This window comes from Brachyhypopomus gauderio, chromosome 19, assembly GCF_052324685.1.
Source record: "Brachyhypopomus gauderio isolate BG-103 chromosome 19, BGAUD_0.2, whole genome shotgun sequence".
Taxonomy (NCBI): Eukaryota; Metazoa; Chordata; class Actinopteri; order Gymnotiformes; family Hypopomidae; genus Brachyhypopomus; species Brachyhypopomus gauderio.
Genome location: NC_135229.1, coordinates 8,697,397 through 8,713,936, shown reverse-complemented (window position 1 = coordinate 8,713,936; position 16,540 = coordinate 8,697,397). Strand labels below are relative to the sequence as shown.

General features: G+C 42.4%; 2 protein-coding genes across 2 annotated transcripts; both read left to right on the top strand.

The window, feature by feature from the left end:
* Window positions 1-801: 801 nt before the first annotated feature.
* On the top strand, window positions 802-3,317 carry lactb2 (lactamase, beta 2). Its single transcript, XM_076981126.1, has 7 exons — window positions 802-1,276; window positions 1,501-1,664; window positions 1,809-1,926; window positions 2,065-2,243; window positions 2,379-2,527; window positions 2,664-2,751; window positions 3,081-3,317. The coding sequence occupies exons 1-7, from the start codon at window positions 1,155-1,157 to the stop codon at window positions 3,116-3,118; spliced, it is 858 nt and encodes a 285-aa protein (XP_076837241.1). The 5' UTR covers window positions 802-1,154; the 3' UTR covers window positions 3,119-3,317.
* Window positions 3,318-3,778: 461 nt separating this feature from the next.
* slco5a1a (solute carrier organic anion transporter family member 5A1a) lies at window positions 3,779-15,924 on the top strand. The gene is made up of 10 exons (XM_076981125.1): window positions 3,779-5,351; window positions 6,475-6,912; window positions 8,948-9,080; window positions 9,547-9,749; window positions 11,155-11,319; window positions 11,445-11,643; window positions 12,738-12,897; window positions 13,457-13,692; window positions 14,072-14,136; window positions 14,655-15,924. The coding sequence occupies exons 1-10, from the start codon at window positions 4,907-4,909 to the stop codon at window positions 15,107-15,109; spliced, it is 2,499 nt and encodes an 832-aa protein (XP_076837240.1). The 5' UTR covers window positions 3,779-4,906; the 3' UTR covers window positions 15,110-15,924.
* Window positions 15,925-16,540: the final 616 nt, after the last annotated feature.

Genomic DNA, 16,540 nt, shown 5'->3' with positions numbered 1-16,540 from the left:
CCTCTTTCACATTTACAGATTTCAAATGAGGTATTCACTAAGCGTTTCACTTACTCATGAATCTCCAACCCCCCCCCCCCCCCCTCCTCTGAGTGTCAAGAGTATATGGAGGATGGTTTGACTGAGGACAAACTCCCAGCATGAGGGAATCTTTGGGTCCTGGAACATGATGGTGGGTTTTCTTTGTTTGCCCAACCTTTACAGTGCCAAGATTGTAATCCTGTCCAGCATCTCTGGGACAGAGTCGCATGGCCTCTTCGAAGCATTTCAGGACCTTCGTCTAATTTGCAGCAACTGTGAGAAGTTTTCATGCCCACATGGGATAAATATTCCTGCAGAACAATTTCAACACTTAGAGGAAACAATGCTACAGCAATTGCTGTGGTTCTGAAGCCCAAAGGAGGTCTAACATGGACCCCCAAAGATAGCATGTACAGCCAAGTGCATTACATGGTAAAATTTAGACATAGAACATGTACTCTCACATAAATCATATTTTATGTAGGGCCAAAAATGCCTACAGATGGATACAGGTATGTATGGACTATAAATAAACTATGACAGTGATACAGTATTAAATATTGAACGTATAAAAGGTATTTACAGATGCAGTTATTACAGAATTACAATAATTACAGTAATAAAATTTACAATACTTTACAATACTATACTTTGCCATACTGCACGCTTATTTCATTGTACAGTAGGCTATTTCTTATTACATTCTGTTCTATCTGTTCTAAGTAGCTAATATACTATTTTACTCGCTAGGTGGCAGCTATACACGAAAGCGTCTCTGGTGCCCGCAGCCCACCTATAGTTTTCCGCTAGGGACAGTTTATTTCATTAGCTTTCTATTGGACAGAGACATCCTCAACAATACTGAGATCTAAAGGAGACATTTATATGCTTATAATATCTGCTAAATATCACGTGTATGCTACCGTGGGGCATGCCAGAAGACTTGTATTTTGAAAATTTACTCCAACTTCGAAACGGAAGTTATTGGCTAACTTGTTTTGAGATCTGATGTGAAAGTCCAGGTCTAAAGGAGTTTCCACCTATAGTAGCTAGGGAATACGATTCATGACAGTATATGTATTTTTACATCGTGATAACATTGGTCTAGCAAATTTTTCATTTACAAGCGAATAATGTCTGCTATAATTCCTCGCATCGAGCAGCTTTCGTCCAGAGTTATGCGTGTGCTGGGTTGTAATCCCGGTCCGATGACCCTACAGGGGACCAACACGTACTTGGTGGGCACAGGGAAAAGGTACTGAAACAAGCCTCTATACCACACAAGAACATTTTAATAGCTATCTGAAGCCTCAATCTGTATGCATCACACCAGTTACCTTTCGTGAATAAATTTTGTTAATTATGTAGGGCACTACATTATAACAGTCACTTTTCCAGTGTTACATAAAGGGTGTTTCTCAGTGTCCTTGGACATGTGTGTTTGTCTATGCGCTGCTTGGGTTGGGGGTTGGTGGTGAGGCGTGTGTTAATAGACGCAGGGGAGCCTTCTGTCCCTGAGTACATCAGTAATCTTAACGAAGCTCTCAGGCAGAGTGACTCTGCAATCCAGGAGATCATCATCACACACTGGCATTTAGACCACACCGGTGGAGTACCTGATATCCTTGAACATGTCCACACAGGTTAGAGGCTTACAAACAGATAAGCACAGAACTCTCACGGTCATAAGTCTGAAGTCTCATTCTGTAGTGGTGATAACACAACGTGAACCTGCTGGTCAGTGATTGAGTTTGTCTTCATTATTGGCGGATGTTTGTGACGCTCAGATCTCCAGGTGAAGAAACTCCCTCGTTCACCTCCCCAAACAGAAGAAATAGGTGAGAAAGGGAAATACATGTACCTGAAGGATGGAGACGTCATCAAGACAGAGGGTGCGACACTACGGTGAGCCTGATATATCTGCATAAAGTGTGCGTGTAATGTGTTTGTGTGTTAGGGATATTTGGCTTTCGAAAGAGCTTCTTAGTAGCACATGACTACAGTATGTGTGTGTTTGTTTGCGTTTGTACAATGTATGTGCAGAGTGATGTTTACCCCAGGTCACACTGATGACCACATGGCTCTGTATCTGGAGGAGGAGAGGGCAGTCTTCTCTGGAGACTGCATTCTTGGAGAGGGAACAGCAGTATTTGAGGACCTACACGACTACATGCTCTCACTGCACACACTGCTCGACACCAAGGCAGACCTCATCTACCCAGGTGCGTGTATGTACATACCTGTGTAGTGTAGTACAGTTATACCATTATACTGTCTCCCAAATTTCAGTGTAGATTAAATTAACATGCATTTCTATCCAGTGATTTACCATAAAAGCTGTGTTTTTCCTGCATCAGGTCACGGTCCTGTCGTTCTGAGTGCTTGCAGTAAGATCCAGGAGTACATCGCCCACCGCTTAGCCCGGGAGCAGCAGATCCTGAGTGTGCTTAGAGATAATGCCACAGATGCCTTCAGCCCCTCTGCTCTGGTTAAACTTGTTTACAAGGTGACAGACATCCAGCTTGCAGTGCACAGACTTCCTGCCTTCCATTGGAAGTTGGTGTTCTATTGAATTAATTTGTTTATGTCAGTGGCGTTTTGATTTTGTTGTGAGGTTGTTTTTATCCTTGTTTTGACATTAGGACACACCTGAGTACCTACACAGAGCTGCTGAAATCAACCTGCTTCATCATTTAAAAAAACTACAGAAGGAAGGAAAGATCTTCCTGGGTAGGATATAGACTTACTATTTTATTACAAATATATACCGTACTTATATATGTCTATAATGATTGGCCACTTAATTGGCTACACCTGTTTTGTAAATGTATTGTAAATGCTCCCCTTCGTGACCACATGACTACAATTGATCACATATTACTTGGGTACGAAACAGACCATTCTCGACACATTCACAAATGGTAGTAGCATGGTTGTGGGCTTTGAACTAATGCAGATTCATCAGGCAGTGCTGTGTTGTGGGGTGTTTGTACATATCAGTTGTGTTGACAGTGCTGCACAAAAATCAAACATCATTGTGTTTGTTGGTTTGTTTACAGTTGGAGATTCAGAGAAGAAATGGAAGAGCAGCCTGTGACCTCCTCTTTAATAGCCCCTAACAGACATATTCATGATGATACGTGTGTGTGTATGCGAGACAGAGAGAGAAAGAGCACTGAGAAATGTATTTTGTATTTCTGTACCTGCAGTTTGTGCTGGAACGGGGTCACATTATCTCCACTGTATCACATTGAACTTAAATCTGTGGCTGTTTCAATAAATTTGATTCACCACTGTGCTGCATACTAAGTCTCAGTCATTTAAACAGTATACATTCGGATATGGGGATGATGGGGTGTACCAATTATGCTCATTGAGTATTACAAGCTATAATTAAGATATAACTAAGACATGGACGTAATTTTGATTTCAAAAGTGGGGGGGACATGGATTCGTCGCTATTTAAATATTTGGTTTTAACCGTAAAAACTGGGGGGGGACCAAAGCCGGCTTTTGAAAAAGTGCCCCCCCAAAATTACGTCCGTGAACTAAGATATAACACGTATATGGCATTAATGAACAATAAGATTTAATCACGAATTTGACATTTTTATTGTGTTATTCACTCTGTTAGGTTCAGTATAATTTTATCGCAGGCGCCCTGATAATCGTAAAAGCATCCGACAAAATATTTAATTTCGTTAGGTTCGTGCATACACGCCATTTAAACGCAACGACCCGGACGTTAATGCTTATAACACTCATTGTGTTCGGAGACTGCAGATAAGACTGCATGTTTGCAGATCGTTTCGTTTCAGTTGCACCGTTGTGGTAGGAAGGTGTTACGTTTGCTCGTGTGGTAGGACGATAGGACATTTGTATAACCGAGTAGCCCTGGAGAGGACTAATGAATCCGCGCTCGGTCCGTCTTTGTTGTGGCACGGGTGACGTAGTACTGCTGGGCTGCGCGAGTTGAACGCGCGAGACGCTGAGCCCGTTTTTCACTCCCGCAGCCGGTAAACAACCGTCGACGCGACCCCTCGCTTCTACAGCAAGGACACGACGCCGCACGGGGGACGCGCAGTCTTTAGAATGGACTTAAAACATGTCGCGTTGCATTGTTAAAATGGATCGAGGTGTAGGGAGAGAGGAGGGAATACCGTGCCGTTATCCGGTGAGGCTCGAGCGGGACGTTTTTGCGCTGTCGGGACGTTTTCGGTGCGTTGAAGCACGCGAGCTATCTGCGCTAACGGGACCGCTGCGCCATGGCGCTGCAGCACCGCTGCTTCTGTAGCTGCTGATCGATTTTAGGATATATTAATTTGCCATCTAATAGTGGGCTGTTGTTAACTATGGGCGATAATAGTCGTTTGTGTGTTTCCCTATGAAATATAGTGTACTGGGTGGCAAAGGTGCTTTGTGTTCTTAAATAATCTGGGCTTTCTCCACCTTTAACGGGAGCGAGCTAGGTTGGCTAGATCTAAAATATATTCGGTATTGTCTATCACCGTAATATCAACCTAAGCTACAATGAAACTGATCAAGCACAAACTTTAGGAAGCATAACTGGGGGGTTGATTTTTCTAGTCCATAGCACCGTAAAACATGGTTTTTATGAATGCGGGGGAGAAAATCGCTAGCTAACCTTACCAAAGCGCATTCACAAGCCATATACGCAAGTGTCATCAACCACAACTGGGTTTTGGCTATGAGAGGGTCGTGTTGGGCATGTGAGAGCTGAATAGACACTGGTGCACCCGGGAGGTTGAACCCAACACAACTGCTGCGAGCTGAAGTACAGTCACTGCTGGCGTCTCAGGTCAGGACGGTGTAGATTAGGAAATAATATCAATACATACAGGCCCTACTACCAGAACCGTGGAGAATGGCTTCTTGGGGTCGTGGAGATGGTGCAGACGGAGCGACCACCATGCCGATTAAACTCTTTGAGGATCCAGGGCAGGCCCTTAAGTCGAAGAGCCTTCCGGTGCTCAACGGCACCCAGACGTTAGAAACGGACGGCGCCTGTAATCCCCCGCAGGGAGGCGAGACTCTTCTTTCAGCCACGGCTGACCCTCCGTCCCGGACCGAGCGCTGCCCGTCCTCCGCCAGCCTGGTGGGACTCGGCTCCACGCGCAGCTCGGAGGCGGGCGCGAGGACCCGCCGCGCGACGCTGTTCCTGAGCTCGCGCCTTCGCCGCGTCTCCGTGGGGCGCTACGTCCGCGGGATCTTCTCGGACTCTCGCTGCTTTCTGTTTTACATGTGTTACCTCACGTTCATCCAGTCGCTCATGGTGTCCGGTTATCTCAGCAGTGTCATCACGACCATAGGTACGTGCCTCGACCCCTTGGTCATGGACAGACTCCGTCATCTTACACCTTTCCTCTTCCTCCCTCTCTTGTCCTGCCATTTCTTATTTTTTCTGCTCTCTTTCCCTTTCTTGTCTTCTCTTGGCCTCTCTACTCTCATATTTACCTCACTTGCACTCTCCATTGGTGTTTTATGGTCTTGTTAATGGTATCCTGATAGGGGAAAGATCTATAACAGACCCTCTGAGCACATTGATGTGCAAGGCTCTGAATAGCAGCCCTATATTAATGTATACCCTGATGTTCATTCCAGTGGGCAAATTGTGGTAAGGGCCCTCCTACCTGATCGGTGGGTCGTGTAAACCATATTGTCTGTGTTACTGTTGACTGAAGCTGGACGTGGATCCACTGTGTCTGTGCTGATGATTCAGCATCACCTCAACCAATTAACTTAATTGTAGCATTTTAACAGCTGCACCAGGCCCATTCAAACAGAGTTCACCAGAGATCCATTAGAAAAGCCTGGCAGAATATTGGTGGGTTGTTAGTATTTACTGAGATACGTGAATCCATAGCACCATATAAATAAATCATCATTTTTTTAATCAAATTATATATATCCCATTGTCTGGATTGGCCTACACAGAGGTTGCTGCTGGGAAGTCAAGGTTTTTATTTTATGTGCAAGCACATATTAATGCATGTTCACGAGCTGTTTAAATACATCGTTGGTGTGTATCGAATGTCGAAGTTATATTTAATCCTGTCATTCTTAGATTTCAATCAGTTATATTTCTGTCAAAGTTCTAGACACTGACACGCACTTGGCCAAAAACGGGAAGGCTTTTGCAACTGGTGTAGTGAGAGCTTAGAGGCTCCCAGCTCTGCTTAATGGAATATGTACAAAGATAAATGTGCAGTAAGCAGCTCTTCCAATTCTGGGTCTTTTCTATTGTCTTTTAAGTGCAGTGGTTAGATCTATCACTAACAAGAATTTCAACTCATATCCCCCAACACACCTGAGTGCCTCGAATCTTTTGTTTGAAAAAAACTGTGGACAGGATTTAGCGTAATTGTGTTCAGGATGTTCTAGAGAAGAGTCAACGCTACTTATTACTAAAGTTTGTGTGTGTTTGTGTTGTAGAAAAGCGATACAGCCTCCGCAGTTCCGAATCTGGATTGCTCGTCAGCTGTTTTGACATCGGAAGCCTCCTTGTGGTCGTCTTCATCAGCTACTTCGGTGGGCGTGGTCAGAGGCCACGCTGGCTTGCCATAGGGGGTGTGTTCATCGCAGTGGGCGCCGCCCTTTTTGCCCTCCCACACTTCATCTCTCCACCCTATCAGCTGGAGCAGCTGAACACTACAGGACGTGGAGACGGACTCTGTGCCAGCACCAATAGCAGCAGGAGGGAGGGGCCAGAGGCGTGTCCTTGGGACCAGGAAGAGAGTGAGCATGCGCTGTATGTGGCACTTTTTATCTGCGCTCAGATCCTAGTGGGGATGGGATCCACGCCCATCTACACACTTGGGCCCACCTACCTGGATGACAATGTGAAGAAGGAAAATGCTTCACTCTACTTGGGTGAGTCACTCTAAGGGGGAGGGTCTTTAACAAACAGTGTTTTTAACTTCTTCATTCTGATTGGTCAGCGAGTATGGCCACTGTCCATTGACGGCAGCTGTAGCTGCTGTGGCCACTGATTTTACTCATAAACGATGTCCGGCGTTATTGAACGTGGTGGGTGTTTTCGTCCAGCTGTGTTCTGATATTATCTTACAGCTATAAAGCTGTGGGAAGCTGTAAAAACATGATGCATGATCTTCAGATCACAAACATCTTAAAACTTATTTTGGCACAGTAACTTTGGCCCACTAAACAGTATTCACTACTTAAAGAGGACGTTCATTAAGAAAACAGCCAATACATATATTTGTCTCTAAAATGTTCAGTGATGTCATTGTTTTTTTTGTTTTGTTTTTTCTTGGTACATTTTTCTTGAACCTTTTGTAACTGCCATAATAACATAAAAGTGAACAAATGTTTAAATTATACATATACATACACAAAAGTTTATTTTTCATACTCTAAAACTACACTTTTAATATTGTACAACCCACCAACACAGCCCATAATGGCTACCATCCTGCAGAACCATAATATTGCACAGTGCTCCCAGCATTGCATGCTCTCCACAAAATTGTAAATTTCTCTAATCCTGATTATTACATGACTTAATTAAAACTCACAAATTAGTCTTTGAATGGGTTACATTAACAAGTCTCACTGCGACATGAGACTGGACATTTACATTGCATTTTTGATCTCATTTTTGAACTATCACACCGGTAAAACCTCAACATTCATAAGTAGATACTTAATCGGTAGGAGTGTCATGGGTAATATCTGGACCTTGATTAGCCCTGGATCAGATATCATCTCCTCAGTTTTTTCCACATTTAAAACAAGGCGATTAGCATTAGCATTCCTTCACTGAATTAAAATTTGCTGTTTAAGAGGCTTATTCAGTGCCTACTGCTGCGTTTGGCTGCTTGCTGTACCTGTTATATGACGTGAAAATCACTCAGTTGCAATCTTTTGCCATGATACATTAGCTGTGGTATTACCTTATAATGAATATTACAGACACAATATGCAATGTGTGTAATATAGTCACTATAGTTATCATCGTCCATCGTCATTTATGACCCACCATAGCGATGGATGGTAACCATTGTGATGCCACGCCCACTTTTTTGTTTTTCCACAAACATGCACAGACCTTCTTTAGGTCTTCTTCACCTAAAACTTTCTACTGGGTAGAATTATGACCACATAGCTTATTTTATACTACTTTTATTTTATAATCATTATGTTTTTATATAGTAGGCCCCTTTTGGTCATGGACACCCCCCCAAACAATATCATCGTCCATCGCGATGTTTTACTGTAAACATCGTCATCTGCCAATTAAGGAGACATCGCCCAACCCTAATAGTCACAATGTAATATTTTTCAGACATATACTGTGGTCCTATCCTGCATACTCTAAATTCACTATTATTATTATTGCTTTATGAGAGATGCATTATTTATTGGATTATTATCACCAAAAATGTTTGGTGTGTAAAATTACAAATTATTATATTTTCTTACAAAAATAAATTATACTGAACTCATAACGAACCTTTATTTGTATAAATGTACTGGTAAATACATAAAAGCAAGAATTTTGGTAACCCCTGCTACCCCATTTGATGATTTAAAGGGTATTTAGGCAAGTGTATTTTGACCTGAATGCTCAATATATTGTTAATTGATTTGCTTCAGAAAGTTGTATGTTGTTGACACATTAAAAGCTTATTTCAGCAGTTCAGAATCTTAAGACCTGTTTGAGTTGGAGTATCAAGATTTGACCTTTGAGGAAATGCAGTGAAATGTTTGCTGCTGCACATTTTACATGCATCATCCAGTATAATAATGTTGATTTAATATAGAAGATTGGTGGCACTCACATGACTGCATAATGTCACACATGCACAGTAGATGTCTTTAATATGACTGTGTGTGTGTGTGTGTGTGTGTGTGTGTGTGTGTGTGTGTGTGTGTGTGTGTGTAGCAATCATGTATGTAATGGGAGCTCTAGGGCCTGCTGCCGGCTATCTGCTTGGTGGGGTTCTGATTGGGTTCTATGTGGACCCAAACGCTACTGTGAACATCGACCAGAATGACCCACGTTTTGTAGGAAATTGGTGAGAGGCTCATATACATTTGCAAACTTAAATGCCTTAGCAAATATTCCCACATACATACACATTCATTCACACACAATCACATATTTAATTTCACCCACTGCATCTAAGCAATTATAAATGGATTACATTTGCAACACTCTTTTCTTCTTCATATTATTACTACTAATTATGATTATTTTTATTATTGTTGTTGTTGTTATTATTGCTACTTATTAGCTTCTTCCTGTTTTGAATTAAATTTTTTAACCTGGGCTTTCAGAGCTTAAACAAGCCAACTATATCCTCAATCTATTTGCAAGCCTGTTTGCCTCTTTCTTCTCTATAAATCACCATATGTGCAATATGATCTGTTTCTCTGCATCTGCTGTGGGTAGAGGGGGTTCCTTCTGTTATATGACCCGTCTGCCTCACATACTGTCTCTTTCTTTTCTCTCTGCCCCACCGCCCTGTCTCTGTCTATCAGGTGGAGTGGGTTTCTGTTGTGTGCTGTGGCCATGCTGCTGGTGATATTCCCCATGTTTGCTTTCCCAAAGAAGCTTCCCCCTCGCCATAAGAAGGGCGGGAGGAAGAAGAAGAGGACGGAGGATATGACCAGTGATGACGACGTGATGAAGGAGAAGAGTCAGGCCGTGTCCTCCTCCATGGGTTTCGGCAGAGACATCAGTGGTAAAACCTCAGTTAAACCTCAGTTAAACCTCAGTGTAGGATCCTTACGTTATGTGTATGACCAAATGACCATTTCTCATCTCCCCAAATTCTTTCTTTGATTCCTCATTTTGTTCAAAGTTCACAAAGTAATAAAACAGAATTAGCTTTAAGGGAGGCGATGAAAAGCAAACCATGTGCTACGTAATTTTAGCACAGCATGCACATAATATATTGCGTGTGGGACAGGGAACTAGAACTGTGTGGGACAGGGGACTGGAATTGTGTGGGACAGGGGACTGGAATTGTGTGGGACAGGGGACTGGAATTGTGTGTGGGATAAGGGACTAGAAGTACATGCAAATATTCACTAAAACTGTATATGGTCAGAAAGTGTATTGACATCAGCACTGATGGATAATTAAGGGGTTTTTTAGTCTCTTTAGAACATAAGTTAGCCTTAAAGGGGAGGTTCACTAGAATATATCTGTTAAAATATATCTGATACCTGTTTTCTTACAACTTATCAGTGTCAGCAGTTTTAAGATTTTGTTTTTTCACAACCAACGACTGTTTGGCAAACTAAATAATACCTAGATAAATCAGACCTATTTTTCAGTGCAAGAATTAATGTATTCCCTTTGTAAATCAATCCTCACTCTTCCTCATGGTCCATAATTCTGGGTTGCTTGAGGCAGGACAAATCGCTCGTTTTAAACAGGAAGTGCAGTGGAACACACTCACTGGTTGGTATTTAGGGTTTAGTAACTTTTGTTAGCTACCTCGTTCATTGATCTGCCAAAGTCAGAGTTAATTTTAAGTTTATTTTCTATTTTCTATTACGACACAGCACCAGTTATAGCTACAAGCAATGTACCATCCTAAATATAGCTGAAACAGATATGACATTGTGATAACATGATCAAAGGAACCTATATTAGAAAATACTTCATTCATACCCTTCATAATTTTCTTGTTGATACTCTGGTGGGCCTCATGTCATCATGTGTGCAGATATGATACAAAGATATGGGGCTCTTCCATTTAATCATTTGTCACGTCCCATCTGAGGATGAAATCTGAAAAAATATTTACTTAATATTGCACCTTTATAAATATATTAGGGAGGAGAGGAGAGGAGAGGAGAGGGGGAGGAGGTAAATGGAGGAAATTAAATTATACTCTTGGGAACCAGGACTAGACACTCTTGTATTTTTGTAATATTTAACTTCTTGCAGTAGTGGAGAGTAATGACAAAGGTGTGCTCAGATGTCACAGGTCAATGGTTTTATGAAACATATGAAGGATTATGGGTCAAGGACATTGTTTTTGTTATATTGTCTGGTTTTTGTTGTTTGTCCCGTAATTCATACATTTGAGATAATCCACTGTCTATTCAAATCTGTCTTTCACTTTACCTCCTTAGAGTTGCCAAAGGCAGCCTTGCGTATCCTGAGCAATGTGACGTTTCTGTTTGTGAGTTTGTCGTACACGGCAGAGTGTGCCATTGTCACGGCCTTCATCACCTTCATCCCCAAGTTCATTGAGTCTCAGTTTGGAGTTCCAGCATCGAGTGCCAGCATCTATACAGGTCAGCACCCACATGTCCACACACACACCTCCACTTTGTGTTCTGGAGGTGTTCTTCGCTGTTTTTGTTAATTTGGTTTTGCTGTCCCTTCTTTCTCTGTCACTCTCTCTATCCGTATGCTACAGGGTTGATAATAGTGCCAAGTGCCGGTGTGGGCATCGTGCTGGGAGGATACATCATTAAAAAGTTGAAGCTGGGAGCGAGAGAGTCAGCCAAACTGGCCATGATCTGCAGTGGAGTGTCTTTGCTCTGTTTCTCCACGCTCTTCATCGTTGGCTGTGAGAGCATCAACCTGGGAGGAATCAACATACCCTACACCACTGGGTATGGCCGCTGCATACTTAACACATATATTCTACTGGAATGTTAATATTTTTAATTTAAATTATAATTTTTTAATTTAAATTTTTAATTGTATCTTTAACTTTGTAGGTAGGCCTATTACCCAGAAATAATTATATTCTTGCCCTCCTTCCATAGTGTACTGTATCCACAGTATACAGTCAATTGTGGGGGTTTTTTTTATATCTATTCTGTCTTCTTGTAAAAATGCTCAGGGCAGAACACCACAGACCTCAGCATAAGTCACACAGTGAAAGGTTGGTCTGACCATGTAACCCTCAGCGGTGTTCATGATTCACTTGTCGATCATGATGTGCAAGTCTGAGAGTGTCTCTAGGGCACAAGTCCGAGTCCTGAGTCTCTGGAAAACACTGGGTATCAAATCACACTTAGACATGTTTTTTTCTCTCATCATTTACATTTTATAATCTGATTTATGAATGTCTAACGCACATTCCCAGTTGCACAGACATTGAACACTGCCTAGAACCTAATGACAATGAAGCTCGAACCTATGACAGCTAAAAACTGCTTAAACAGGTTAGCATATCTCAACTACAGGCTAACTAGGTAGCCAATATGCTTGCTATCCATATCAACCTTTTGGTGTGTTTTAAGATGTCTTATAAAAATCTGTGTTGTTTTGCCAGTGCCTTTTATTTATACCCAAATGTGCTGATGCTGATTAAAGGCTGGTAGTGTAACGTACCCATGCTTCAATTTTGACATCAGTGTGAAACGTGAGATATGCAAAAAAATTATTCTGCTTGAACATCTCGGAAGTGACAGACACCCTGGCAGAAATGTGGTCAAATTACTTTTTTACCAGAATAATATCGTCTTTCATAGATTTTACATTTCACCTCTACTCTACCTCTTAATTATTTTTGGTGGAAACCTGCAAGACAGGTTTTTAGGCCAAACCACTAACCATGTGGCTGCTCAAACCACATTTTCAAATGACTCAGCCAGACGTCATTAGCCCTTTGTTACTCTGACGTCTTTTGTTCCCAAGATGTGTCTTTATAGTAGTCATATGGTCCCCCCCCCCCCCCCCCCCCCCCCCCCCCATGCAGGCCCACGTTGACTCTGTCTCATCGGAACCTAACTGCGGGGTGTAATGTGAACTGTGGCTGCCGGATCCATGAGTATGCCCCTGTGTGTGGTTCAGATGGTATTACCTACTTCAACCCCTGCTTGGCAGGCTGCAACACTGTCTCCAATGACAGCTCAGGAGTGAGGATATGCACATCTCTCTCTCACCCCCAAAAAGAGTGACAATAAAGTGATGAATGATTCCGTTGGACACATTAAACCGTCACCCAGAAGAGGATAATTTACCCTTTTGAATCTTTCTCATCCTCTGGATTTGTTCATGACATATCAAACAGTTTTCCCCAAAGTACTGTAAAACTGCTTCATAACGAATTTACCATCACGAGAAATGTAAAAATAAAGTTTCCAAGTATAATCTAAATCTTTTCTCTGCAAAAGTGAATGTGGCAGAACCTGGCCTCTCTCTCGTTCTCTCTCTCTCCCTACCTCTCTCTCTCTCCCTCCCTCCCTCTCTCTCTCTCTCTCTCTCTGTCCCTCCCTCCCTCTCTCTCTCTCTCCCTCTCTCTCTCTCTCTCTCTCTCTCCCTCTCTCTCCCTCTCTCCCTCTCCCACAAAGATGTATCACTGGAATTGGAGAGAGCTTCATTTGTTATATTTAAAATACCATAGAATGCATTTCATTTATTCAGCGTGCCATATGTTTACATGTGACCTATACATGTGTGCATTTTCTCTTACAGCTCAGGAACTATTCAGACTGCGCGTGTGTGCAGAGCAGACAGGTGATCACTCCATCTGGTGGGAATCACGAATTGCAGGTGGTCATTGTGAAAACATACCTAAACGAAAACGGCTACGCGCTTGCTGGCAAGTGCGAGCGTACCTGTGGAACACTCATCACCTTCCTCATCTTCCTCTTCATCGTCACTCTCATCACCGCGTGTGCTCAGCCGTCTGCTATCATCGTCACCCTTAGGTATGTTTCTTTTTCTTTTCTTCTCTCTTTTACTCACTGTATCTGTGTCAGGTGTTTTGTTTTCTCTCTCTCAAATTACTGTTGTCAGTTTCAAAAAGGCTTTGGGCCCTATTTTCATGTCTTTAAACAGATAAAGGTCACTATCTTATGCCACCTTTACCCTCCTCTTGTTTTAAGATTAACTGTGGGAGTTCATTTCTGCACAAACTAAACCAAGCAACTGATTAATATTCAGTAATCAGCCTTAATGTTGTTATTTGTACATTGTTTTTAGAAACTTTTTATGAGTAATTCCTTTAAGGAAATTAATTTGGTTTAGAAATGTCAAAAACTGCAAACATTTTCACTGCTGCATTTATGCCATTTTTTCCTTGACCAGGTCTGTAGAAGAACAGGAGAGACCGTTTGCTCTTGGGATGCAGTTTGTCCTTCTCAGGACTCTTGGTAAGACAGAACGTGTTGATAACTACTTCACACAAGTGATATTTGAGTGTAATGGTATGGGATCTGATTATGGTAGACAGGCAACAAAAAGCCTGTCAGGTGAATCCCGTGTTCTTTAATTGTCAAATCAGCAATTTGCTGCTTTGGCGTCATGACAGTAGTGCACATCAATACTGTGATGTACAGTAAATGAAAATAGTGTACATTAATACTGTGATGTACAGTAAACTAAAATAGTGTACATCAATAGTGTGATGGACAGTAAACTAAAATAGTGTACATTAATAATGTGATGTACAGTAAACTAAAATCGTGTACATCTATAGTGTGATGGACAGTAAACTAGTGTACATTAAGAGTGATATACAGTAAACTAAAATAGTGTACATCAGTAGTGTGATGTACAGTAAACTAAAATAGTGTACATCAGTAGTGTGATGTACAGTAAACTAAAATAGTGTACATCAGTAGTGTGATGTACAGTAAACTAAGTGGACGTGTGCCCTCCTCCCCTCCAGCCTATATTCCTACCCCTATCTACTTCGGTGCTGTGATCGACACCACCTGCATGCTGTGGCAGCAGGACTGTGGTGTTCACGGCTCCTGCTGGGAGTACGACGTCACGTCCCTGCGCTTCGTCTACTTCGGCCTGGCCGCCAGCCTCAAGTTCCTGGGCTTCCTCTTCATCTTCCTCACGTGGTATTCACTGAAGCGGCGTGAGGAGCACACCCTCTCGCACACTCACACCATCTCCCCGCTGGACACGGTCAGCCAGCTGATTTGCCACGCGGGAGGTCACAAGGGTCACGCTCGTACGCGCTCCTGCCCCGTCTTCCTCCCCCGCCCCCCTGAACATTGCCATGCCGTGGCTATGGCGACCGGACACGCCCTCAGCCGCGGCAGCAGTTGCCCCGGCAATGGCTTGAAAGCAATAACTCCGCCCGTCAGGTCTCTGGAGAAAGTGGTGATATGACTGCAGAGATATCCACACACACTTACACATCTAAATACACAGAGGGGCGTACCTGAAGACCACGTGAAGTTTCCACTTCCACTATGTCCAAGTATGAAGAATGCCCTGCACAGAGCCGTTGCTGGTGCCTTTTTCTTTAGACTTGCACACACACAGTTTGGGACACACTGGACATAATACCTCAACAGGACCAGTACCTCTCATTCTCCTTACACACACAAACACACACACACACACACGGTCTCTCACACATTCTACAGGGCCAGTACTGTACTTTTCTTCTTCTTACACATACACACACACACTGACTGATTCCATGTAAGTATTATTCCTACTGTTTTGTGCACGCACATACTCGTCTGTTACCTTATTCTGTTCAGTCATTTCTGTCATTTCTCCTCTTCCTGTAGTGTTTTTTTTTCCCATCTGTGAACAGTGTGATGACAGAGGTGCTGCAGAGAAACTCTCATGTATTGATTTGTGAGATGGTCAATTCTATATCAGTATTAGATTTTGCAGCCTGCAGTAAGGAGGTATGAACTGGAATTTTGAGTGGAAGCTGTACTATGCAATTTTTTTTCTTTTTCACTCCAATGTATGAATTGAGCCAAACAAGGCGGCCGTACAGCCCTGGACGCTGTCCAAAAGCCTAATGCTGAGTGTGTAGAAATATTTTAAAAAGTGACAAAAAAACTTGTATTAGTGGCACTATGAACATATTCACTGTAGATCTGCACTATGGGATCATGTGTCTCCCACACTGGATGTTTCATCAAAGTCTTTGATGTCTAAATTAAAGATATTTTGATTAAAACAACAACATACAACTGATGTAATTTATTGGATGTTATTGATTCACTCGCTGTGGGAAATCTGGACTTGTGGAAACCATTTCTGACCATGAATTCATGAATTTCCTTAATTTACCTCAAATACCTACATACAGAGTAATGTTAATTTTTCAGTCTCCCCCTTTTTAGAAGTCATTTTTTCTGATAAGCTTTGATATGGTTAGCCAAGGGTTAGAAGACCCAAAGTAGCAGCAGCAGTATTCATCACCAGCAGAGGCGGTGTTTGCATAGAGGCGTGGCTAGGCAACTGCCTTGGGCCCCTCCCACTGCAGCCCACTGTAGGGGCCCCCTGACTAGCTGACTTATTTCTCGCATATTAATGTTGATGGGCCCCCTAGCTAAATTCGCCTTGAGCCCCCAAATTGCTAAGTCCGCCACTGATCACCAGAGTTGTATAATCCAGGTTCAGAAAGTAAAAGTCCTCACCAGGATTTTGCTCAAGCTTGCTAGATTTTCTAATTAGTGCAATCCAGGTAAAATGAGTGAAATCAACACAATCAAGGAAGCCTGAGCAAAATCCTGGTGAGGACTTTTACTTTCTGAACCTGGATTATACAACTCTGTTCATCACAACCTATTT

Coding starts and splice junctions, on each gene's coding strand:
- lactb2 (XM_076981126.1), top strand. CDS start 1,155: ATGTCTGCTATAATTCCTCGCATCGAGCAGCTTTCGTCCAGAGTTATG. Junction 1,277..1,500: donor TTGGTGGGCACAGGGAAAAG/GTACTGAAACAA, acceptor GTTGGTGGTGAG/GCGTGTGTTAATAGACGCAG. Junction 1,665..1,808: donor CCTTGAACATGTCCACACAG/GTTAGAGGCTTA, acceptor TGTGACGCTCAG/ATCTCCAGGTGAAGAAACTC.
- slco5a1a (XM_076981125.1), top strand. CDS start 4,907: ATGGCTTCTTGGGGTCGTGGAGATGGTGCAGACGGAGCGACCACCATG. Junction 9,081..9,546: donor CCACGTTTTGTAGGAAATTG/GTGAGAGGCTCA, acceptor TCTGTCTATCAG/GTGGAGTGGGTTTCTGTTGT. Junction 9,750..11,154: donor TTTCGGCAGAGACATCAGTG/GTAAAACCTCAG, acceptor TTACCTCCTTAG/AGTTGCCAAAGGCAGCCTTG.